The following is a 27539-nucleotide window of genomic DNA, read 5'->3' on the forward strand; positions in this document are numbered from 1 at the left end:
TAGTTGTAAAAAAGAAAACATTTTGTAACCAAGTTTAGTGTTTTACAGAGTCTGAATAAACAACAGAAGGGTATGAAGAGGACATTGCAAATGGTCCTGAAACTCTTGGTGAGAGACTGGTTACAAGGAAAAAAATCTTAAATCACAAAGTAAAAACTGAGGGAGAATGAAATTGGGCATGGGGATAAACCATCTTATTTGCATTTGTTTACTGGGAGGTCTGCTAGGCCAGGGTGGGTTTATTTTTAGTAGAGTGGGATCAGTTACAGTTTTATTAGCTCAAATGCCAAGGATATGGGAGTGTTTTTGCAAGACATACACTGTGTGGGAGTTTGAAAGACATTCTGATCTTTATGAGATGAAAGAATAATAATGGTTACTTGGTACAGAGGAGTGTTTTTTGGCTGGAGTAAAAATACACATTAATAATGATAGTCTTGATAGCATATTGCTGTAGGGAAGGAAAACAAATTCAGTTCTGCAATGTTTATGCTCTTACTAAAGATAATAGCTCAGTTATTTAAAGTCTTAGAGGAATATTTGATGGTGAATATGTTCATAATATGCTCCACGATTTTAATTACTGCCTGGAACAAAGGGCTATAAAAGTGATGTGAATAAAGAAAAATGTAAAGGATATTTTGGAAAGGGCAATTTTGTGGTGGCATGAGCAGTTCACACGTACAGAAGAAATGTCATAGCAAAATAAATTCCTTTGTCTGAATAATTTGATGGAGCTGCAAGCCAAGAGTTCTGCTTCAGTTTTTTCTGATCCCAGGATAATATATTTGAACATGGGTTTTGGGAAATTTCTTTAAATTTATTAAAGGTGTTGATTAGAAGCAAGAAAGAGTGTTTAATAATGATATATATTGATTATTTGGGAATGAGGGTGTTATAAGAACTAGGGTAGCTGATGGAGGGCAAGCATTGAAAAGCTTGAGAGAATATTTAACGTAGATTAAAAGGAAAGGAATGGTAATATGCTGAACAAATAGCCGAACAGAACGAGATTAGTTAGTTTTATAGAAAGAAGTTGTATAAAGAGAATTAAGGATGAAAGAATGGTTGAAATAGTGCCTTGTTAATAGAAGGTGAGAAGTAGATCCTCTTCTAACAAGAGTCAATAAATTGTGTTCATGTGGATTTAATAGGTGATCACAGGGTTTGAGATACTGGAGATGAAAATGAGAAAGAAAATTTGGAGAAATGGTGTAGTGCTGAAACATGAGTAAGGTGACAGAGAATAAAGAATTTGGAAAAAAGGGATATTAAATGTATAAAGGCGTTTTTTCAGAGGAAGTGATTAAAATGTATTGCAAGCAGTTCGAGGGAGCATAGATGCATTAAATTATAGATATAAATCTTTAGAGTAGGAAAAGCTCAGAATTGTGAGAAAGTGCTGCAGGAACAGTAGGTAAGAGGAGTGAGAATACAGTCGATTAACTGTAATTAAAAGTATCTGGAAAGGGAAGAGATGACTTAGAATGGCCATTGCAGACTTTACTAATTTTTAGTGGGAAATTAAACAAAATATCCAATCAAATCAAATGATTGTTAGGGGAATAAGGAAATTTAAAATGTATTTGTTAAGAGGGGATTTAACAAAATCATATGGTGCTATGAATCACAGTATATTGGCAGTCTTGAAATAGTATGACTTTGGCAAGTGCTTTTGGGTTTAATAGAAGTGTATAAACATTCTAAACTGGTGCCATGTGTAAGTAGATATTGATAGGTAAAATTAAAATCCCTACTGGAATGAGACAGTGCTGTGCCCTTGGCTTGGTCTTGAATGTGTTGATAGCTTAGAGGAGTTGTGTGAGGCAGGATGGAGACTAGAAAGTGAAGTACCAAGAGCAACTTGTTTTTCTGCGCAGATGGTGACGTTTCCTTTGTAAAAGATGAAGTAAAAGCAAAACAGATGGAATGTTTACAAAAAATACTGGGTGAGATGGGATTCACTTTAAAGTACGAATATGCATTTTGTCAGGAGTTGTTACAAATGTAGATTTGGTGTATTGTGACAAAGAAGTTGAAGTATTGAGTATAGTGTTTGGAGAGTGAGAAATATAGAAAAGGGAAAAAAAGCTTATTCAAAATGGCACACTCTCTTAAGACAAAAGTGCTTATTGTATAATAAAGTGGAAAGACTTCATCAGACTAAACTTCATTTCAAATCATATTAAATAATCCATGCCTTACATCACTTAACCTACATAGTTCAGTCATTTAATGCTTTAAAATCCTAGATGTTAAAACATATTTACAGTTATTTACACTACTTAACTCTGGTGCATGATATGCATTCAGTGCAATCTACCACTTAATTCTTTTCTTTCTAACATGTTTCTAAATCACCATGACAAATCCAAAATTAGCATTATCTGTTATAAAAAATTAAAATAAAAACAAAAACATTACATATTTTACACTGCTCATGTTTATATAAGGTATTGCTCTCATCTTTCACTTTTGTTGCATACTGATACTCATAAATTCTATTCTTTAACATCCTAGTAGTTTTTCCAGTGTATAAACTGTTACATGTGTAGCACAGAGATAATAAACCACATTTTGTGATTTACATGTAAAATACTGTCGTCTAGTATAACTTGTATAAGTAAAACTGACATTTAAGTTCTTTAATAAAGGAGATAAGAATTGAGTGATATTAAAAGGGAAAATATAAATGTTGGCACTGTGTATATTGTAGATATATTGCTTATAGGCTTACTTTTTGCAAGGGTAAGAGATTATATACATGTGTGTGTATTATGCAAATATGTTTACATGTGTGTGCGCGTTTGCATGTCTGTATATACATATAATGTGTGCAGTCACACAAAAGATAAACATATGTTGTGTATCTGTGTGCATATTCTGTTGATGGAGACAGTATAATGCAGCATGGCAGTCTGACATGTTTGAATAGCAATGTAAACCTACTGTTAGAGCCTATCTGTACTTAGTTTCATTTCCTGAAGCTATTCTGATAACAGCTGTGGATAGTTAGTTTAAAATACTTACGCTTTTAGGTGCAGGGCTAATGGAACAGTTGCATCATGGATTTCTGAGTGTTAAGTCACAATTCCTGGTAGTTTTGTTTTTACTTTGAGCATTTCAAATGTTAAACATTTTCAAGGGCAGATAAAATGTGGTTTTAGTTTATGTAAAAGAAAATTTGATTTTCAAGTCAGGTGTTCACCACCATGATAAAAAGTAAATTATGCAGTCATCTTCTGCATTTAAAACTACTTGTAGTAGGAATACTGAGAAATTAAAACAATGACTTGAAATCTAAAAGAGTTTGTGCCTTCGTTTTGTTTCTAAAATACAACAGACAGTGGCTTCTGGTCCTTTTGAGCACATAACAATTCTAGTGCAATGTTTCCTTTCTGATGGCATACCCATACAAATTGTCGAAGTCATGTAAATTATGTAAAAAAAATTTTTTTTTCCACACAGACTTCCCCACGCAGTCACTGTTCCCTTATTTGTGACTTTCACAAATAGCTTACCATCCTCAAAAGATACCCACTTTGTGTACCCATCTGAGTATGATTAAAGTAAAAGTAATGGCCACAATGATCTTTCATCTTGTTGCTCTTAGCAGCATATACTGTGTCTCATCAAAAAGCAGTCTGCGAGTATTTAACTATGTTGTTTAACTGTCCTTTTTCTTTTATACACAGGCTTCCTCACAACTCCCAGTAAGTAACCACTATAATGATCATTTGTGAAGGTGAAATTATGGCTACAGTAAGCCATATGTGGCTGTCATGTATATGCACTCCCTTTGCTAGGTCATATGTATGATCTTTTTTTTTTCCTCAAATTTTTTTATTTTTCAAATACATTTGAATGAATTCCATAGTATTTATACATAACATCTTAAATAACTATGTACACTATTTACATTAGCCTGACACTGTAACAGATCTTAATGTATGCAGTTACTTTATAAGTATGTCCAGTCCATTATCAGAGTGTCTGATCAATCATTGTATAGTGTTAATCAACGATAAGACTTTTCCCCAAGGGTTATTGATAAATGGCTTTGGATAAATTCTTAGTTCTTTAATTTTAATTTCCAATAATGCTATGATCTTCAGTAGGCTGTAGAAGTCTTCCAAAGTTGGTATTGCATTTGTATTCCATCTTCTTTTATACACTTCCTTAAAATTGCAAGTATAGTCCATACTTGATACATGTTTGACCTGTTCAATTGAGGACCTTCGTTCACATTTAATAATACAAGATCTTTAGTTAAATAAAATGATTCATTAAATAAAGCTTGTAGAAAGTTAATACCATTCCAAAATGGCTTAATTTTAACACAAAGAAAATGTGGTTCCTATCTGCTCACATCTCCAACATATTCCTTTTATGGAATAACTAATTTTACTAATTCTGTCTAGGGTTAAGAGTGCTCTTCGCAAACATTTCCAATTAAAAACTATCCAGTATTCTGTAAAGGATGTATATTTTATCAATAAGATATTTGTTTTAATAGCTTCAGTATTGAGTGTCATTTTGTTATATATTTCCAATATGAGGTTTTGGGTGTTGTTTTATAGCTTAACAACATTTTGTAAAATTTTGAAATACTGTTTTGGGGATTTGTTTTCCTTTAAGAATGGTGTGATTAAGGAGCATCTCCAAGAGGGTGGTATTAAAGCTTGTGACTGAATTTCTAATAGAGTTTTATGGAAGTGGGGATAGTATCCTTGAAGGAAAAAGTTTATATATTTCCATAATTATGCCGTCAATACCTGGAGCCTTATTATTTGTACCCTCTTTTATTGTATCTGTAATTTCTTTGCAAGATATGGGTGCTTGCAGATCTAATTTTAATTTTTCTGGTATTTTTTGTATTGGAAAATTTTTCATCTACATTTAATTGATCGATATGTATATTTTCTTTTTGGAAATCTTCCATATAGGGATTTCTATAGGCATCAAGAACGTCACCTATATCCAAGACATTTTTTCCCTTTCTTTTCATGGAAGATACTTTTAATTTTATTACCTTTTGACTGTATTTTGATTCTTGTGGATAAATTATGTAGATATTTGGAAGAAGTGGACAAGGTATTCATTTTTAGTTTTTCTAAAGCTAAACTAGTTTTATGTGTTAGAATTGTGTTGTATTTATTGTTTAATACTACTTTCTTTTTAATCTCTAAATGATTTATTTCAGCTTTTACTGACAAAAGTTTGAATTGTAGATCTAATAATTCAGAATTCCATTCTCTGATTTTTTTTTATACCAAGTTAGGGTTTTACCATATATATAAGCTTTTAATGAGTCCCATATCATTATTTTTTTATTTCATTGTATTTATTTATCTCTGTGGTGTAATTAATATCTAAGAAGAACTGTAATTCAGATAATAACCAGGATGTGAACTCTTTAATTTTAGTTATATATGCTGGCATTTTGGAGTTAAAGATTAATGGTTTGTACCCATTTTTAAGTGTTAGTATCAATGAATTGTGGTCTGAAAAGGGGCAGGGAGTGATTGAAAAATTAATGATTTTAGAGTGCAAGTCATGGGCAGCAAATATTTTATCTATTCTAGTCTGGGTACCAAATCTGTGATCTTGATGGGAAAACAACAAATATTTATCTTCTTTAAATATGAAAGTGTCTACAAGATTAAAACTTTTGATACAGCAGATGTAGACAGCGGTCTTTTACTTGTAGTTTCAGAAATAACAATGCAGTTAAAATCTCCTCCCAATATTAAGTTGCCTTTATAATTATTAGAAATGAAATCCAGGTGTTTAGCAGTTCCTGTTCCAATGCCTGGGAACCAGTATATGTTGGCTAGGGTCCATATTATTTTATTATATTTAACTATTAGTAATGTCATAAGGCCTTCTTTATCTTCATTCTTATAAATGATTTCTGGGTTAATCACATTTGTTTTCCGTAAAAGTGTTATCCCTTTTGTCTTTGTCTTTTATAAGTGGATTGCGCCAATATCATATATTCCTTAGGATTCCATTTGTAATTGTCATTTGTTTTGAAATGAGTTTCTTGAAGGAAGACAATTTGTGCTTTGTACAGTTTTAAATATTTCAGTAGATTTGATCTCTTGCTAGGATTGTTTAAGCCATTGCTATTCATAGGTTCATAGTTAGGTACTAGGCTATCAGCCCAAGGGCCTAAGTAAGCGTAGCCAACAAGGTTCCCTCCTGGCTTACGCCACCCAAGAAAGTTAATTTCCTGTGCCCCTGTTGAGCAGAGCCACAGGCGTGATCCCCGGGGTGTATTTCCTATTTCCCATCCACTCATCAAGATTTTTCTTGAAGAGTGCTAATGAGGAACTTTGCTTGATATAGATGGGGTAGCGTGTTCCAGGGTATAGGAAGTCTCTGGGACAGGAATCTATCCCTCCAGCATGTCCTGTTTACTGTGGTGACAAGGTTTAGGTCCCTAGACCATGTAGCTCAGAGGGTTTGGGATTTCTTAAGGTGTAGCATGTCCAACAGCTCTGGGTTAACATAGCTTTATATGTTAGGCAGAGATCTCCTCGAAGTAGGCGATATGCTACAGAGTAAAGCTGGAGTTTTTTGAGATGGTCAGTGTAGGGCATCTGTTTGAGGCCAGTAATCCTCTTTGTGAGGTACTTCTGTGGCATTTCCAGCTGCTGCAGATGTCTTGTAAAGTACTTTCCAAAAGGGGCTTTGTACTCTGTAATGGGTCTAATGAGTGCCGAGCAGAGGGGAACAATGACCTCTTTTTTTTTTCCTGGATGAGAACCCTTTTGTAATGAGGAATAGAAGGATTTCCGGACTACTGTGGCAATGTGATTATCAAAGAAGACACTACTGTCCACCTGGGTCCCAAGGTCTCTTATCACACATTTGGCATTAAGTAGACTGCCGTTTATGTGGTAGTTCACGGGTGCAGAGTTTTTAACGAAGGGGATGACGATGCACTTTTTGGCATTGAGCTTGAGGCCATGCCTCTGACGCCAGGCATCTGTCTCAGTGAGGCCCTTCTGTAGCATGTCCACATCATTTGGGGAATCGACTATGGCTCCTAGTTTGCAGTCCTCTGCAAACTTCGTTAGCCAGAGGCCTTCTGTGTTAGCCTGTACTTCAGAGAAGTAGATGCCAAATAGGAGAGGTCCCAGGACTGAACCCTGTGGTACTCCGCTTGTCACTGGTTTGAAGTCCGATTTAGAGTCTATAACTTTTACAGTGTGGGTTCTGTCAGTGAGCCAGTTGGCAACCCTTCTTGTGACATAGAGATTTATACCTAGTTTTGTGAGTTTAGGTACAATTCCAGAATGGGGGATGGTGTTGAAAGCCTTGGAGAGGTCAAGATAGGCTGTGTGAACCACCTCACCCTCATCTACAGCTTTTATGACTGCCTCAAAGAAGTCAATCAGGTTCAGAAGGCATGATCTGCCTTTCACAAACCCGAACTGGGTGGGGCCCAGAGTTTGGAGGTTACCAATATCTTTGAGTTCCATGATACGTTCCATGACCTTGCAGACCAGGCTGATAGGGTGATAGTTCCCAGGATCAGTGGTGGTTCCCCCTTTGTGAAGTGGGATAACTGTTGCTGTGCACCATTCAGTGGGCACAAAGCCTGACGTGAGACTGAGTGAACATGGTGCTTAGGTGGGGAGGCAGTTTGTTCTGAAGTTCATGTAAAACACAGCCTGGGATGTTGTCCGGTCCCATAAATGCTATGTTTTTGGGTAGAGAGTGCAGCTTTTACCTGCATAGATGTGATTACAGGGACTCTGCATTTTTCCTGTATAGATATGGACCCTTAAGGGGGGTGAGAGGGGGGTAAAGTTAGTACTGAACCTATCTGCCAGGATGTTGGCAGTATCAGTTGGTTCTGTAATTTTCATGCTGTTGTGCTGTAACTCAAAGCAGGTCTGGGTGTTGCCATTGAGATTCTTGACATAGCTGTAGAATGCTTTGTGGTTGCCTTTAGAATCAGTGGCAATTTTATTTTCATAGCTAGCTTTGGAGGATCTTATAAGGCATCTCACCTTCTTACTGAGGCTGATCAGGCAGCTCCTTCACTCATGGAATTTTACTCTCTTTTGTAACAATTTCTTTCTTCTGTTGTAGAGTTGGTTTATTTCAGGGGACCACCAGATTGGTTTCATTTTTTTGGAGATAGCATCTTGGTTCTGTTTGGGATGGCACGGTCCATGCACTCATGTAAGTGCTTATAGAGTGCATTTGTGTAGAATTCAGCAATCGTAACTGTATTGTCCTGTAGGATTCAGCAATTGTAACTGTATTGTCCATCTGCATGGGTGTAATGAAGTTCGCCACTTCTGTCTTAAGCATAAAGTTGGCTTTGGAGAAATTTTTTTACCATAGTTTCCTTAATGTTGGGTGGGGGCAGGATGTGGATATCTAGGGTGATTAGATTATGGTCAGATCTGAACAACGAGGAGTTGATTTCAGGTGTGGATCACCGGTTACTCATGTTGGTAATGACTAGGTCTAGGATATTGTTGCCCTAGGTGGGCGTGTGGATAAGTTGATCCAGGGCATTGGAATTTATCAATTCCAGAAAGTGTTGAGCTTAAGAGTTGGTTCATAAGTAGTTTTCCCAGTTAATGGTGGGGTAGTTGAAATTGCCCATTATTAAGGTGTTTGGTTAAACCCTAATATTTTCCAGTATATCAAGAAAATAAGAGTGGGAATCCTGGGGCATGGTGGTGGATCTGTAGCAAGCTACAATTTGGATTGCAGTTTTGCCCAGAGTTAGTTGCACTTGGATAACCTCGGATGCCTTATGCTGTGCAACTAGCCTGGAGGTGTGGATATCCTTAAGGAATATGGACACACCTCTGCCTTTGGTGTTCTGGTCCAGGTTAGATGGCCGAAAAGTGTGGTATGAGTTATAGCCTGGTAATGCAGGGTTGCTCTCTAGATCCTTGAACCAGGTCTCAGTCACTGCACAGATATTGATGTTTTCCATTTTAAGGAGTGCCTCAAGTGAGTGCATTTTGAGATTTAGACTTCTAGCATTGAGTAGCATTACCCTCAGCTTTTGCTTGCCTGTTCCTGTTACAGTGGTAAATTTGTCATTTGAACCTTGCCTAAAAAAGGCACTATAGGGGCAGCAAGAGCCTAAGCCAATATCTGGAATCCTAGGGGCAACAGGTGCAGGCCATCTCTGGAAAAGCATTGTGGTTTATTGACCATGTCATCCCAGGCAGAGAGGTACTGCATCCCCTTAGAATGACACTAGAAGCTTAGCCAGTTGTTGAAGTCAATCATTTTGTCCTTGTACTACAGTATCATTCTGGGCGATGGCAGGATGCTACTCAGGGCTAGGGTCATACCAGCCTGGGCTACAAGACTGGAGAGCTCTTCCATGTCTCATTTCATGTAGTTCAGGGAGGTACATCTCGGGTCGTTCACACCAACATGGACAATGACAGAGTCATATTTGTACTTGTGGAGTGACCCGAGTGCATGGGTTATGTGACTGATCCTGGCACCCGACAAGTGGCTGACAGTAACCCTCTACTTGTTTAGCTTGGTGAGTGGGACATCGGTGTGCCTGACTATAGAATCAGCTATGACTAGTGTGTTGGGTACATTGGTTTTACTTATGGGCTGTGGTTTATTGGCACACTGATTCTGTGGGATGTGTGTCATTTGGGTTGTGTTGGGGGGTGGAGGTTGCTTGCATTTCTGCTTTGGAGGTCTCTGTTGCTTGAGCAGATTATTATTGAGAACCTCTGCAAATGTTTTTGTGTTTCTATGTGTGGATTTTAGTAGTAACAAGTAAAATATGGTCACAGCGGCACGTCAATAGCACAAACTAGCTAGAACTTAATAGAAAACTTAATAGAAAGCTATTTATTGAAGCGCTTTTTGTTTGCTAAAATAAGCAAACTTCTTCAGAAACCATTTTTAACTTAAAAGCATATAAATAGTTACAGCTGTTGCTGTTGGACCAATCACTACTTATCCCAGATACCCTTGCATGTTCGGGATACCCAAGATCCATAAGGATATGGTAAATCCCCCTATGCGACCGTTAGTTGACGAACGAGGTTCACCTACATACCCTTGTGCTGAAGTGGTGGACGCAATTCTGCAAAAATACTTGCTCAAGGAACAACAAATATGTAAAGATTTGTGGTCATTCATTAAGAGATTAGATAGCTTGGAATTTAACATGGACTACAACTTCCTCACAGTTGATGTGAGGGATTTGTATACATGTATACCTCAGGATGTAGGAATTGAATGGGTAAATTTATTGCTAAAGAAATATGGTGCTCCTGATAATGAGGTGGCATTGGTTGCAGAATTATTGGAAATTGTTTTGTACAACAACGTTTTCATGTTTGGTGAAAATTTCTACCTTCAAAAAGTTGGAGTAGCTATGGGCTCCAAATGTGAGGCAAGTATAGCAAATTTAGTAATGGCTCACTGGGAATCTGAATACGTATTTAAGAACACAAGTATTAATGGCTTGATTTGTTATTACACACGGTATTTGGACGATATCGTCATTTTGTTAAATGGTGATGCCGAAACTAGCAACTCCATTGTACAAATGTTTGAGTCAACCCAATTCCTGCAATTTACAGTTACCTTTAATAAAGAAGCCATAGCGTATCTGGATATTTGGCTATGTAAGAACAGAGATTTAAGGGGTTATGTTGCCAATATTTATAGGAAGAGTACTTTAATTCTTTCTTACATTTTTCAAGTTGCCATCCTCACTATCAGAAGCACTCTGTAGTTAAAGGGCAATTAGTGAGAGCAGCACGGATTGTTAGTAATGATCAAGATTTTGTGGAAGAATGCCAGCTATTGAAGTCCATGTTTCTGCACAGGGGGTACCCAGTAGGGTTACTAGATGACTTAATAAAAGAAGTTCAGTACAAGAGATCTAATGGGATATACAAACCTTTATTGGGACTTAAACAATCCATCACCAATCTGTCAAGTTCTATCTCAGATTCAAATGGCACTATGATATGCAGCTTTGTAACTAATATACAAACGGAAGTAAACTTCATCACCACATTCAACCTGCATAGTTATATTTGTCTGGATAGCATTAAGAAAAACTGGGGTTTATTTAGAACCAACTCTTCCATTTTTATTAAAATGGGTGACGCACTTCGAGTAGCATTCAGGAGAGGTAGGAATCTTAAAGATATATTTGAACAACAACGACGGGCTCACCCAAAAGTTCCAGGGATGTTTAAATGTCAAAGTTGCAATTACTGTAAATTTGTAGACAATATACACTCAGTAATAGTGGGTGGTTTCCATATTAGATTAAAATCTAGGTTTAATTGCAACTCGAAGATGGTTGTTTATATAACAACATGTCAGCGCTGTCCTGCATTCTCTGTAGGCAAAACGGAGCGTAGGCTCCGAGAAAGGATTTATGAACACCAGTACGCCATCAGTAAGAACAAGCAGGACAACGCCTTAGCAAAACATGTTCAGTCTTATATGGACCATAGATTTAAATTTTCAGTTATAAATCAAGTGAATACAGAAATAAGAGGTGGCCTAGCACCCTCACGTTTAGAAGAGTTAGAATTAGTATGGCAGATTAAACTAAATGCCTATAACCATCCTGGGCTGAATGAAACATGCTCGATAAGTAGCATCCTTAAGCTAAAGAGTCTTAGGCGATGATGTTTTCCAGTAGGTAGTCGCCTGGTTTATTAAAAAAACATTAAAAAACAGTATGTTTTTTCAAAAATAGTATGTTTTTAAACAGCACGTAATATGTGCAAAGTATTAGTTTATTAGATTATGCTCATTTTTATTTTATTTTTATTGTTACTGTTTTTGTTGAAAATATGATTTGTGTGCACTTTTTTATTGTGCCGACAGTAGTATAAATTGTATTATCTCATTAGTGGCAAATGTGTATGTAGGTCAGTTGCCTTTAAGAAAGTGGTTAAGCAATGCGTGAGCTGTGATTGGTCCAACAGTAACAGCTGTAACTATTTATATGTTTTTAAAAGTTAAAAATGGTTTCTGAAGAAGTTTGCTTATTTTAGCAAATGAAAAGCACATCAATAAATAGTTTTCTATTAAGTTTTCTGTTAAGTTCTGGCTGGTTTGTGCTATTGACGTGCCGCTGTGACCATGTTTTACTTGTTAGTGGTTTTCAGTAATTTCAGTTTTCGTGGATTTTAGTAGTGTAGGTTTAGTGGGACTGTGTGATGAGTGTGGTGTGGTGCAAGTGTTTATCTTCTCCTCTTGACCATCAAGTGCAATCTTGTTTGGAGAGAGCTTTACCTCCAGTTTGGCTAGATAAGTGCATCTCTCACAAGTTGTGGTGTTGGATGGTAGGAGGAGAGGGTTGTGTGTGTACATGAGGCAATTGCTACATTGCCTTAAGATGCCCAGATTCATCAGATAGGAGAGAACACTGGGAGCTGATCCTTGGACATGCCTGAATAAAAAACTCATTTCCTCTAGACGAGTGAGAAAAGTGAGTATAAGAGCTGTTTTTCTCTAAGCAAGTACAAAAACTGTTTTCCTCTAGGTAAAGAGGAGGGTTGAGTGCTGTAGTAATTTGTAGCTTATTTAGTACTAACAACAAGTTCTGAACAAGTGCTGAGCATGAATAAGCAAATTCAACTGCTAAAACTAACAATCTGTACATGGATATTGTGGTCAATAGGCTACCCTATTGCTTATCACTCCCACTGATGAGCTAGAATGCCTCCCTCCAACACAGAAAGGCTTGGTGGCTCAAAAGCTTACAAACAGTCCTGGATACAGCAAATCTGTATCTGGACTAGACTAGTTACAGAAAAGGTGGGAAACGAGCACAAACACGGGCTTTTAAACCAGAAGGTTGAAAGAGATGGAAAAACTACCTTAACAGCCAATAAACTACAATTTCTGGGCCAGAAACCACTCTTGTGATAGATGGGCTACCTAGTGCTTACCACTCCCAGTGATAAGCTAGAAGGCTTCCCTCCAACACAGAAAGGCTTTGGGGACTCAGAAGCTTACAAACAGTCCTGGTTACAGCAAATCTGTATCTGGACTAAACTTGTTACAGGAAAGGCAGGAAACAAGCTTAGAATTTTTTTTTTGGAAAGGGAGGAAGGACCTAAGTGGCTTGCCCTTCACAAATGGATCTTTCTGTATTGGGTAGAATGAGCTAGTGACACTAGACTTGAATAGAGCTGGGCTAGAGCTGAACAGATGGGACTGGTAGGAGTGTCTGAAGTCAAAATATGATCTCACTGTACTTTGAGTGAGCAAATGAGATAGACCCAGGAGGAGTGTACAAACACAAATTTACAGGAGGGGCAGGCAACTCCAAAGCCACCAAAATTAATACCAGAACACAAACAGGGATGGCGGGTGGGAAACTAACTGCAGAGACAGAGAGAGAGACCACAGTATTCTATGAAACAATTAAATAGAAAAATAAATAACTATAGAGAGACATACACATGAAACAATTAAATACACAGAAAAATAAAATGTAGTACAATCTTTAACACTGCAAGTTTGTACTTAACTCAGCTAGTAATGCAGTTGGTTGTAGGTATATAGCAGAAGCCAAACAACACAGAAATTGAGCATAATAAGTAGTAATAAAATTAAAGATAGTTAAATCCATCTTAGGTTATTTAGACTATATATTTTTTATTGTGACTATTAAACATTCTCGTCTGATAACTACAAAATATATGTTTGAGCTTTTAAAGGAAATTATCAGTTTTATACTTTGAGTTGTTTATCAGTAAAGTAATGTTTTCGTCAGGCAATAATAAATGTTAACAAAACTAAGATCCGCACTAGCCATGGAATGAAAATCATTCCTAATCTGATGGATAAACAAAGTCCATCAGATTATCACTCATACCTTGACAATCCAGAACAATTGAATTATCATATAGAGAATATTTGTAATAGGAATAAGCAATATTTATATTATTTTGAACATATATAGTACTAGTGTAGATTAGACAGAATTCTAATACAGTATAAATGTCTACTTATTGTATAAGCAATTAATATTTCCATGAAAGATAAGATGACAAGCAATTCAGTCATAGTAAAGTAGAATGTATCGTATATAAAACCTCAGTAAAAGATTCTAGCACACAGTTATTTAACCTATATTCACCCTTATTGATGAAGTCTTTCAAAACTTATTACTTAATATAAATAGATGATGATAATATTTATATCCAATGTTTATAATGCAATGTATTTTACTGTATATATCAGACATTATATTTCATCGTTTGCCAGCATTTAAGTAATCACTTTGTTTGTTGCTAACTTACTTAAAGCATTGTTTGTTTTATGTGCGCATTGATGAAAGTTGGTGCATTTTAATTATCGGTGCATTCCTCTTTCCTCATTTCCTACACATAAGGATTTTCATATCTGTCATTTCTTATTATAAAATGAGTGAAATTATAGGTTAAAAACAAAAAAATCACTTATTGTGAATAATGATTGCATATTCCATTTCCATATTTATAAATTGCCATTTTATGGCATATACTGAAAGTTTTTAGATTTAAATAGCAACATACTATTTTGTATAATCAGCAAATTTCAAACTGAATGGTTATTGTCAATTTAATACTATTTTTTCAGAATGTGATTGTTAAATTTGTGACATTCCTAGTTCAGGCTTCTGTTTCTCTTGAACAACTTTGTCAGTTTGTCATGTATAAAACATTAGTTACTTTAGTAACAGCTGAAGTATTATGTATGGTCAAGATGGGTTACAAAACTACAATTGTAGTTAAAGCAGTTATATGACTTCATATGCACATTTACTTATATGAGAAAATCATCATGCTTCCCCTTGATGTTTAATATAGTGTATGTCATTTATGACAAGTTAAAACAGTAGTGTTATACCCAAACCCATGTTGTTAAACAGAGTGTCTATTGTCAATTTAATACTATTTGTTCAGACTGTGATCGTTACATTCTGTGGCATTTCAAATTCAGGCTTCTATTGTTTCTGTTGAACAACTTTGTCCATTTGATGTCATGTAGTTACCTTGGTAACCGCTTAAGTATTATATATGGTCAAGATGGGTTAGAAAAACTACAATTCAAGTTAAAGCAATTACATGAATTGTTATGCATATTTACTTATATAAGAAAATCATCATGCTTCCCCTTGATGTTCAGTGTAGTGTATGTCATTTATGACAAGTTGACAGTAGTGTTATACACAAGCTCATATTATTAAATCCTAATATCTAAATTCAGCAGACTGCTTCATCTTATATGACTATTATATATTTTATGTCTAGATTTACTTAAATCATACATTACATGACTATTGTGTTTTTTTTTTATGGTTGCTTAGTTATTTGAGAAGACCACAAGCTGTAATGCTTATTCTTATTAGCTCCTTCCAAGTATATTTCCATCCTTACATACACACATATCAGTACTTCAAGCACGGGCAACAATGCCCATCCAGTTTTGCCAGAATACCATTCACTAGTTCATGTGGTGTGTTTCCAGGCTGTTCTTAAAATATCCAAACCAGTACTTGTCATGTTCCATGCAGTGGCCTCTCTGCCAGTGAACCACTCAACACACCTTCCATTCCCCCCAGATATTTCCATGAAGGAAATCTGATGACTCTCTAGCACTTCTCGACAACCCCAAACACCCCTACAATCAGTTATCCCCATATGCCCAAACACGTCCAAGCAAGCTCACCTCCAAGACCACTGCAAAGGGTACTGCACAGGACCAAGTGCTCTTACTCTGTCACAATAATTCAGACTTCCACTCTTATGTAAGTCCTTAATGTGTTTGGATCAAAATATATTTTAAGTATAAAATTGCGGTTATTTTTATTTATTTATCAAGAATCAACTTAATGAGCTAAACGAAGTGTTGGGAGACCATCATTATGTGTACATGTGGTTTAAACAGACCTTTTATTATATTTATTTATTTTTTTAAACTAAAAACGTTCTTGCCGAGAATCATCTTAGAGGCTCCTTAGAGCCTTTAAGCATTATCATCACTCTGTCTCCGTTACCTTCGCAGCCTGGGAGCATCTGTTTCTGTGAGTGTGTCTGTGTACTGCATACCAGAGGCTCACGATGCACCTGAAGCAAAGCTTCACTTCACTGCAACTTCAAGCCTAAATTTCCTCCCTTTCAGCGAGGCAGCAGCCAGGAAAAAAACTGAGAGCAAACAGATAAAAAAAAAAAACAAGCCGCCACAACAAGAGATAAAACATTCTTCCCACCTCTCACTCAGCAAATGTATAAACAAACTATTCTCTTCCAAAATATCCCAAGCCACAGTTTTATCCACCCCCTTCCCCTGGATCCGGGCTAAAACACCAAAAGTCTCTTCCTAATACACAAGCATCAGTAAACCTCTATCGCTAGCAGCAACCCACAGCTTCCCGGAGATGAAAACAGCAACATGCAACAGCTGCCAGACACAGCTGCATCCACACACACCATGTCATGCTTAATCAAACGGCACTCGAAGCTATGATACCTGTCATAATTTATATTTAGACAGAAGAATGATGACATTTGTACTAGTTGCCAGACACTGCTGCATCCACACACACCATTCAGGATTGATCAAACAGCACTTGAGGCTGTGATACCTCCCATAATTGATATTAACTATGTTCAGACAGAATAATGATGACATTTGTACTTAAGAGCTTGCTACAATTATTTAACCAGGATATACATGAAATTTCTGAATCTTACTTTAACTGAAGAAGGCATTAGTCTCCATGACAGCATTTTTTTTCAAAACACTCTGTTACTGCTATTATATATGATCTTAATTTGTTACATTTGAGTCTGAACTCTGATGAATGGTACCTTGTTGAATTAGTTAATTACTTAAATTATTATAAGTAAAATCAATGAAAAATGAACAAGATAAGTATTTGTTGAGTTCAAGTAGGGGAATAGAAATTTATGTTTGTATTATATGTTGTTTTGTTTGGCTTATATATAATGTAAATAGTAACCCATCTTGACCTACCTTTTGTTTGTGAAGAATTATTGGACTCTGAACATTTTGAATAAATCATTACTGTTTCTCAATTGTTTAAGAAACTCTCTTTTTTTTTTTTTTTTTTTTTTTTTTTTAAATAAAAACAGATGGCAAGTGATTTACCATATCAGTTGATACTTTGAGAGATGTAGTTAGTTATTTTTTTTGGGACAGCTGTCTTGGAATCAGTTTTATGTTTCTTCTTTCTAGCATCAGTCCAAGGATTTATTTCTTTTATTCTTTTAAGAGTAGGGGCCATCCATTCCATTTCTTCTGGGATGGACACTGTTGTTTTTGATGAATTTAGTAGCTTCTTGTAAGTCATTAAAGGTTCTCATCTCATTGTTAAAAGTATTTTTACCTTGGCTGGAAAGGACAGCTGTGCTTTAATGTTGTTTTGTTTCAACAGTTTTATTATTGGCCAGACTTTTTTCCTTTGTTCTCGTATTCTGGAAGATTAATTATTGTCAAACCTTATCAGGCTTGGATTGTTTTTAAGGGTGATTTTCTCCAAGCAAATTTTAATATTAGTTCATTGTCCGGAAATGAAATAAATTTTATAACTGTGGATCTAGGTGGAGTATTTGTTGAGTTAGAAGCAGGTTTCCTCAGTGCTCTATGTGCCCTTTCAATTCCAAATGAAAGTCCCTCTTTCAAGTCTAAAAAGTCAGGAATCCAGGTTAAGAATGAAATAATGTCTTCACCTTCAGTGTTTTCAGGCAGACCAAAGATCCTTATGTTGTTTCTCCTTTCCCTGTTTTCTAAGTCACCTGTTTTGTTAAGCAGCCATGTATTCTGTTTAAGCAGAAATTCTTTTTAGAATTCTTCTTATCTGAGTCCCCCTTCAGTGTCATTTAGGAAGTCTCTCTCTTATTTTTGTATGGTGTTGCTGTAATGGTTTCTTACGAGTATGTCTGTTTTTGAGAATTTAATTTGAGGTTTTCCGAGTCATTTTTAAAGGCATCATGATCAAAGATAGTTCCTGTAAGGTAGATGTCATCAGTTGCAGTTTTTTTTCAAAGCAGCATCTGGGTGAGAATTCCTTGAGTTGTTCATATTCAGTGACTCAATATATCTCCAAGTTACTTGACAGGAAAATGTTTGTACATCTCCACCAAAATTGATATTTATGTAGTTTAGTAGTTTATCGATAGATTTCTGTTTTAAAGTTGAAAATAATAACATTTTCCTTTATTATACTAGTTTATGGAGCTCTCAAAATGCACTGCTCTCAGTTGGCCATCTAGGCTCCGCCCCCCGTATCTGTGATCCTTTAACAGTAAGCATTCGTGTCAGTTTAGTTTCATGCAGTCTTCCATTCTATTGTCAGCCCTCTGACAGTTTAGCTCCTGAATGAAAGTTTGCTTTCATTATGAGTTCATGGGCACAGTAACGTATCATCTTTTGTTGCTCTTATACACCACCCACAACACTAATTGCCATAATAGCAAGTATAATAAAAATAAAATAGATTACTGTTGTTGGCAGTATGCTCTGTTACCATTGCCCTCAGATTTGTGTGCCACTGTTTATTTCACAGTGTTCCTGTAAAACCATCCTTGAAGACTGGAGTATGGAGTATCTGCTTTTTGATGTCTGTAATCATTGGTGTTTACCTCACATAGTAACATATCTTGGATTGGCTAACCACAGAATGTTACTAGGTGAAGGACAGAAGTGAGAATGCATGCTAAGCAATAGCTCACTTTTTCCCCATTCATTTTTCGTGGAAGATTTAGGTGAATTATTTAGTTAATACAATGTTGTACAAACATGTAATTACAATTAGATAATTACAGTAGAACCTCCATAGTTGACCACCTCTTTAAGTTGACCTACGTTTCATAGACTGGACATGCACCACATGTACTCAGTGGAAGAATGACATCTTTATATTGACCACTTGGATTGTGACACAATATTAATTTACCTTCTATAACTTGACCAGTTGAGTCCACTCTACAACAAGGGGTAGAAGGTGTGGGCCTTGCCCCTTAGTTGTATTATTTTTTTCTTTAGTACAAGTTCTTTTATCAGGTTTTATTAAGTTGGATTAGGCCTAACATCCTATTGTTTATCATGTGTTGCTGAAGATTTCAACATGAAGGACTGATCTGAATTGTAGGTATATCCTACAGTTACTGAAAAAATGTACATTTAATCGAGACATGATGGCCCAAAGGAAAGAACTGAAAGAGCTGACATTGAAGGAAAAGGTTGATCTACATTTTCTGGAAAGCAGCAGCCAAAGAAAGATAGCAAGACCACAGTTAGCAACATCTAAAAATGTAAACACGAGTACTTCGAGAGGTATGGTAAGGAAAGCAGAGATCTACAGCAGAAAAGGAGGAAAACTTCCCTTGATGAAGTCAAAGCCACATCAAGCTGGCTCAAACAAATGAGAGCAGATAAAGCCCTAATCTCCTGGTCGATGATCCAAGAAGTTGCTAAAAAATTTGCACAGGAATTCGGGGTAGCAGATTTCCAAGCATCAAGTGGTCGGCTCAAGAAATTTAAACTGTGACACGAGATCTCCCAGAAAGTCTTGTGTGGTTAATCCAGTGAAGATCCATTAGAAGTTATGGAAGAGTTCATCAAAAAGTTTCTGGACTTTGCCAAAAGGTTCAAATATTATGACATCTTTAACGCTGACGAGTGCGGACTCTCTTTCAAGGTGATGCCTGACAGTAGCCTTGTCATGATGGGTGACAAATGTAAAGAGCAAAAAAACATAAGAACGTTTCACAGTTCTGTTTTGCGCTAGCTCAACTGGAGAGAAACTAAAGCCCTTAGTGACTGGTAAATCGGCAAAGCCCCAAGCATTCAAGAACCTGAAACACAAAGACCTCACCATCACTTGGAGAGCAAACAAATGCACATGGATGACTGCCCTCTTTGAGGAGTGGGTAAGGGGTATCGACTGAGAGGTGAAGAAAATGTCTATTCTACTGACAGTAGACAACTGTCCTGGCCACCCTCAAGTGAGTCATCTCACAAATGTGACACTGAAATTTCTGCCTCCAAACACGACCTCAAAAATCCAACCTCTTGAGCAAGGCATCATCAAAACATTTACTGAGCCCAGCTCCTGGAGTGGGTCTTTACTAAAGTACAAACCTGTGGTCCGTTTATGGAGGCAGCTTCATCCACTGCATCAGTTAACACTCTAGATGCTGTCCTCTGGATCAATTGTGCTTGGAATGTTCAGCCAGAAACGATAGATAAGTGTTTCAAGAAAGTTGGATTTGTCACAACCCATGAGCACAATGTTTGCCCCCATCAGACAGTCCATCTCCCATGGCAGAATTCGAATGAGTACATTTTGAAGGTTTTGTTGCAATGGATGATGAGGTGGCAACCTGTAATGAACCTGACCCAGAAGCAATTTTCCAAGCGAAATTGACCAAAGTACAGACCAACATCAAAGTGCATGAAGCAGCTGAAGAAGTGGAAGATGCAAGTGAGGATGACACGGAAATTGCAGAGACTCCAAAAGAAGAGGATGTCAGGCATCTTATAATGCAGTTGAAGTAATTTGCTGTGGAAAAATGCCCAGGTATGCTGAGTGGTGTAGCCAGCATTGAAGGTGCTTTCTCCACTTACCTTTGTAATATTCAACAGGCCAAGATCAACTCTTTTTTTTTTTTCAGAAAGACTGATTAAACCATGAGAAAACAGTAAATGTATTGATTTTGTATGATACTGTATGTATGATTTTACTGTGTTTTGATTATATATGATTTCATATGATTTTCTCTAATAAAAGCTGTACAAGAAAGTAAAGTACATGTATGCATCAGTATAGTAGGCCTCATTCCTTATGTTGACCACCTCTGTATGTTGACCAATTTGTTACATTTCCTTGGGTGGTCAACTTAGAGGTTCTACTGTATTTTTAAATAGTATTTTAATTATTTTAAAATATTTAAAAGAATATACTGGTGTCTGTATATCTTGGCACCCACTATTCTAGCATTTGCCTGAGGTGCTGAGGTAACTTGTCAGTCATATTTCTGTAGCATTGGACAGATTGGTTGTAATGCCTGAACCATTTACTTTTTATCACTGCATTTAGTTGATTTAGTTTGTGTGCTTATTATATTTGCTGTTGTTGACTAAGGATTTTTACAAAACCATCATGATTAACATAGTCTTATAAGGTTCTGCAGGACTGTGCGAGTGTTGCTAGGTCTTGCAATGTAAAAAATGTATGTGCAGTTTGTTTTTATTTGTACTTTTGCTTACAATATACATTTTTACTGGAAATGATAATTTCAGATTAAATGTTATTTAATTTCAGTGTAAAAGTTTGGGTGGTAAAGAATGTATATCCCTTGAAGGCAGTCGTGTTAAGTAGGAATGTATTTCTGGTAGTGAATGTATTTGTGATAGTGCTACATTACATAAGGGTTACCTGACGAGAAGCTATTAACCTTTAGTTTCTGTTGGCAATTTTTGAACTAGAACTTTGTTTCATTCTTTCAGAAATGATGAACATTTCAAAACTAATCCCAAAATCCCAGGGATTGACCTAGATTTAGTTAGCTCATTGTTTGGAAAGCTAACAAATGCGCATTATTCCAACCTACTGGAAAAGGTACATATTACTTACCAAATGTTATTTTAGAATGGATTTGTGTAATCTTTCAATGTTCTCTATTACAGTGCAGTAGTTTTTGTTGGTAGAATGTCTTACATTGACTACATCTATTGGTTAACATTTAACTTTATCTAATGACAGTCTGAGTTTTCCAGCTAGAAGTCCAGGCTATTTTAGGAAATATCTGCGATATTTAAAATGCTAGTAAGTGTTTTTGGTGTGATTAGGCTAAACACAAAAGTACAACATCAGACTTGAGTCAACAATTGCAAGTCGGCAAAGAAGTATGTGCTGTGACAAATATTTATTTGACTGCTAAGTCAGCATCTTAACATCTAGTTACTTGTGTGAGGAGTAACTTTCTTGGAAGGAAGGCCCTATTACGTTTTCTGCCATCAGAGGAAAAGCTTAATATGATTTTCTGTGCATTAGGCTCCCTGGGGTAGGTCTGTCATCTCAGATTGATGCCTTTTAATCCATACACCTAAATATTTTATTTGATGCCTCTGTAAATATGGGTATCGCTGAACCAAAATTGTGCATGGGGTGGCAGATCACCTGTGAAGTACTCATTGCATCTTTGTTTATTTTATATCCTGAAAGAGCATGAATCTGTCTCGGAATGTTCAATAGCATTGGAATAGCTTTTCCTGGATTTATCCCGTACAAAATATCTGCAAGTAAAAGCTAACTTTTCTTGATTGCCACATCAGTTTTTATTTGCTAAATTTTAGTTTCTAAATGTAAAACGAGTAGCATGGTGGAAGGAGGACATTCCTGCCTGGTTCCATTGTTCAAACTGTCAGAGAAGAACCCCTCTACCTTTATTCTTGCTGCTTGGCTGTTCCTCTATCCTCATTATTCTTGATACTCTCTCAGGGAATGAAATACTAGCACTGCTGTACACAAGATTACAGTTTACTATGGAACGTTTTCTCTGCATCAAGACTGACCAACAACAGCGGTATTTTCTTACTCTGCTTCTATATTATTTTATTTGTGTCGAATTGTTTGCCTCCTTACCACAAAATCACATCTATTCACATCTAGCAATTTTGGTAACCTCTCTATTATTCTTTTAGCTAATAGAGACATCATAAGCACTTTACAGTCATGGTTTAAAATTGAAATTTTTATTGCATCGAAATTGTCTGTTTGAAGCTGGATTTGAAGATTCTTTACTAGATTCAATACCACTGCTTTCTTGAAGATGTCTGTCCTGTCCATCCCCCTACAACCACTTTTTTAAAAATATTGTTAAATAAAGCCTTCCAAATCTCTATCATTCTCTTCCATCCTAACTTCTAGATTTCCACAGGAATAGTCTGTTGCTGGAAGCTTTCCTGTTGTGATTGTACTGTACTGTTTTTATTTCATCTCCTTCTGTCTGTACTATTAATTGTTGAGTCTCTCCATTTTAACTTTGGCATAACCAAATCATCAAAACTGTTTCCATTTGTACTTTGTCTTGGTTCTCCATTTCTTTTCTTTATGCAGATTTTCATAAAATTTCAAAATGGCTCTAATACCACTGTAGGATATCTGGTTGTTTTTCTTGTAATAAATTCATTGTTTGACACCGACTACTTTCTGATGCCCTTAAGTCATCATGTTAAAAGTTTTTGCTTTATACAGTAGTCATCATTTTAAAAGTTTTTGCTTTATACAGTTATCAAAAGTTGCCTAACAGCAACTTTTTTGCAAATGCTCCCTTATTTTCCTTTAGCACTCTGCTCTTGTTTGTCTCTGTTCTTTGTAGTTCACCTTCTGTAATGTTTTAACCTTTGCCAACCTTTTTAAGTTATTCTTATTCCTTCTTTCCCATGTTTCTGTTTTATTTCTACCATGCATTTTAAGTCCACTCCCATTTTGTCCTACTTAGTAATGATTGCAACTTAGGTTCTAGTCCTCAGTCTATTCCTAAGGCTCTATAACAGTAGTGTTGAGTGGAATATGAATACATGTTGGTGTAATCTTTTGCCAGTAACCCCTTAATACAACAAATCTACCATTCTTGCCCTGTTATCCCTCTTCTACATTGTTGGAGCCACTCTTGCAATCAGTATTGCTCTTCTTTTACTTTGTCCCTGGTATTCTGCCGAATGTCCACCCTGATTGTTTTTGTCAAATTCACATGCTGATTTCAAGTCAGGTTGTGTTTGCTTAATGATGTCATTTGTTCCCTTTACTTTGTTTGAAGTTAGGGTTAACCATGCTAATGTGTGTTAGAGGCTGTGTTCTCATTCACACAGACTGCATTCTGTTATCTGTATTCCCACTTCCAGATGTAAAAAAAACAACTTGCATGCATTCAGTAAATAGTAACCTTTGGCTTTAAGAATAAAGTACACTGGCAACCACTAAACAAGTAAACTAAATTGTGCACTTTTGTTTAATGCATTTATGTGCTAAGACTACTGGAGAGACAGCTAATTGTATTCAGTTACCACTCTTTCATATTTCACGTCTTTATTTTTATTTTTCAGAACTGCTTGCCAGAATCCCTTTAAAAATAAGTTAAATTGTACCTCTCAGATTTCATTCAAAACACATTGCTTTACTGAACTACTTGCCAGTATTCCTTTAGAAGTTAATTTACCTGACAGCTTTCACACGGATCACTCCATCTTTCCAGAAACACTAACTTATAGACTGCTTTTTCAGTAATCCATTCAGCAAGTTATGCTTAGGACACTATTCTAGAGGTAAAAGGAAGATGAACCAGTCCCAGCACATTTGGAAATTTTGGAAAGACTTCCCCCCATTCATGAGAGGGGTGACTGGGAGAGTGTCCTGAAGTCTAAGTTATTGTATTCGCTGTTATTATTAGAAGTGACTTTGCTTTCTGGTTTAAATGATTCTATTTCTATTAGCAGTATTCTAAAACTGAGGGCATCAAAATAATGAATGATTTATGAAAGTATTCTTATTATTTTGTTGTTATGTTTATAATGGAAAGAACGATTCAGTTTTAGGGTGATACACCTTTAAGAAAATTGGATGGTTTAATGAGTGGCTGCGGTGGTGCAGCAGTTAGCGTTGTCACCTCACAGCAAGAGGCTCTCCGGTTCGATCTTCGGCTGGGGTGTCTTCTGTGCAGAGTCTGCATGTCCTCCCTGTGGTCGTGTGGGTTTCCTCCGGGTGCTCCGGTTTCCTCCCACATCCCCAAAGACTTTAGAGTAATAGGTGAATGTGTCCACAATGATAGAGGGGGACCGACCCCCCTGCTTCTAGAGAGACTAGAATTGTTGTGGCAACTTCGCACAAGAGCCTGCTCAGTACCAGGGCTTAATGAGCAATATTCTATTTCCAGTATTTTGAAACTGAAAGCATTGAATAGATAGGCTATTTCACTTCTGACACTTATTGTGATATATGCAGACTTGGTAGAGCATATAATGTTTGAACATGCACTTCATTTTTAATTTTCAACATACACACATAACATATTATATTTGTGACACTTATATTATTATTTCACCATTTATTTTCAGCATATTCTGTTATAAAATGTTTACTTTAAGTCTCATTTTTATTGTCTTATGATTGACTGGTTCTCATACATCACAGTACTAAACTCTGCTAGAGGTCAACAGAAAGCAGAGTTACTCATCATTATGTCATCATTATGTTGCAAATATGTCCCCCCCCCTTCGACCCCCCCTCCTTATTACACAATGACATAATGTTCAAATGTTTTAATGTGTATGTTTGGACTTGTTATTCTCATAGTCCATATTACCCATACTTGTTTAGCGAGTTTATACTTGAAATGGGGATTTACTTTTGTGTATTTTTACCCATTGTACTTTCACTCATTTTAATATTTTAATGTTTTAACCTTATTTTTGTTCTTGCAAGTGAATTGTGCATACTACTGAATGGGTGTATAACTAGAAAGAGGAAATGACAAATGCTTTGTGATCAGGAAATGAGGTCATTCGGATTGTACCAGGGGAGGGGCACAATTTGAATTTGAAATTGCCTTTAACACAGGCTGGTTTCCTGTGTAGAACCATTTGTCTGAAGAAGTCTTTGTATGGTGAAAGGACGAAAAGCAGTATTTTTGTACCGTGTTGCTTAATGTTTTAATAAACTTCTGGCCCTGTTTGGTCCAGTTTGGTTTTAGTTCTACCTTTTGTCCACTATTTACATTTGGATGCTTGAACATGGCAACTGTTTGGATAACCTTTGAATAAGAAAGGATTGATTTATTCCAGAGCTGCATAGCGGGATTTACCATTTTTCACCAGTGTGCGTCAACTTACCAGCACCATCCTGAATTGGAGAACTTTGGAAGGCTGGCAACTTGACACCGTAAAACTCCACTGCCAATCATGAGCAGACAAGGTGATCTGCTGTGGAGCACCTAACTGGGAAAAGCCGAAAGAAAGAGAGGATGGTTTGAGTGGTGATGGTTTTGGTTATGGGAGGTTTATTTAAGCAGTAAAGGTGTTAACTATATCATTCTGATGAAGTTCTTTGAATTGTACAAAAGAACAAAAACAAATTACTTCTTTATAGTTTCCCGTGGTTTGGTTAACTTTTGGTGCTTCTTTTAACTATACAGCAAAGGAAGCTCCTTAAATTTAGTAAATCCAAAACCTCCTTTTCCAAACATTAATAAAAGCATTAAAAAACAAAACCTTTAACACCATCAGGTAAACTAAATGGAACCACTGAACTTTGGCTGGCCTCTGAAGCCAAAGATCATTATAAATCCATCTTTAGCTATCTTAGAAAACTAAGGAACTAACTCTGGGCAAAACTGCAATCCAAATTGTAGCTTGCTACAGATCCCCCACCATGCCCCAGGATTCCCACTCCTCTTTTCTTGATGTACTGGAAAATGTTAGGGTTTAACCAAACTCCTAATAATGGGTGACTTCAACTATCCCACCATTAATTGGGAAAACTACTCGTGTACCAACTCCTTAGCTCAACGCTTTCTGGAATTCAAAAACTTCAGTGCCCTGGATCAACTTATCCACACCCCCACCAGGGGCAACAATATCCTAGACCTAGTCATTACCAACATGAGTGACTGGTGTTCCACACCTGAAATCAACACCTCGTTGGTCCGATCCGACCATATGGTAATCACCCTTGATATCCACATCCCGCCCCCATTAAGGAAACCACGGTAAATTTCTCCAAGGCCAACTTCGTGCTTCTTAAGACAGAAGTGGTGAACTTCATGACACCCATGCAGATGGACAATATAGTTACAACTGCTGAATCCTACACAAATGCACTCTATAAGCACTTACACGAGTGCATGGATCATGTATCCCAAACAGAACCAAGGGGCTATCCTCCAAAAAAAGGAAGCCAATCTGGTGGTCCCCTGCCATAAACAAACTGTACAACAGAAGGAAGAAACTGTTGCAAAAGAGAGTAAAATCCCATGAGTGGAGGAGCTCCCTGGTCAGCCTCAGTAAGAAGCTGAGATCCCTTATAAGATCCTCCAAAGCTAGCTACAAAAACAAAATTGCCACCAATTCTAAGGACAGCCACAAAGCATTCTATAGCTATGTCAAGAATCTCGATGGTAACTCCCAGATCTGCTCTGAGTTGCAGCACAACGGCACGAAAATTACAGAACCAACTGATATTGCCAACATCCTGGCAGATAGGTTCAGTGCTAACTTTTATTTTTTATTTCCAGTTTGATTACCGGGGAAGTCCACTGAGTCAGAGTGACCCATTTAAGTGGAGGCCTGGGGAGAAAAGCTCCAAGATACGTAATACAGATAAGGTACAGAAGTACACGGATGTCAGTCTTACATAATATGGAAACAGTTACAAGTAAGTACCTTGAAAATATGCATAATAAGCAGAAAAGCATTGACTGTGGACTTATTGTGTATACATTTTCTTTAGTGTGCACACTCGGTTATTAGGTGAG

The 27539-nt window shown here is 36.7% G+C and overlaps 1 protein-coding gene across 1 annotated transcript in view; it reads left to right on the forward strand.

Moving 5' to 3' along the window:
* HERC3 (HECT and RLD domain containing E3 ubiquitin protein ligase 3) overlaps positions 1 to 27539 on the forward strand; it is a 1624372-nt gene that overhangs the window by 699528 nt on the left and 897305 nt on the right. Inside the window, exon 12 of the mRNA XM_044060395.1 lies at positions 21517 to 21628. Coding sequence (XP_043916330.1) covers positions 21517 to 21628 — 112 coding nt within the window. The remainder of the gene's footprint in view (positions 1 to 21516; positions 21629 to 27539) is intronic.

Source organism: Protopterus annectens, chromosome 2.part0 (genome assembly GCF_019279795.1).
Source record: "Protopterus annectens isolate FY-2018-M chromosome 2.part0, PAN1.0, whole genome shotgun sequence".
Classification (NCBI taxonomy): Eukaryota; Metazoa; Chordata; order Ceratodontiformes; family Protopteridae; genus Protopterus; species Protopterus annectens.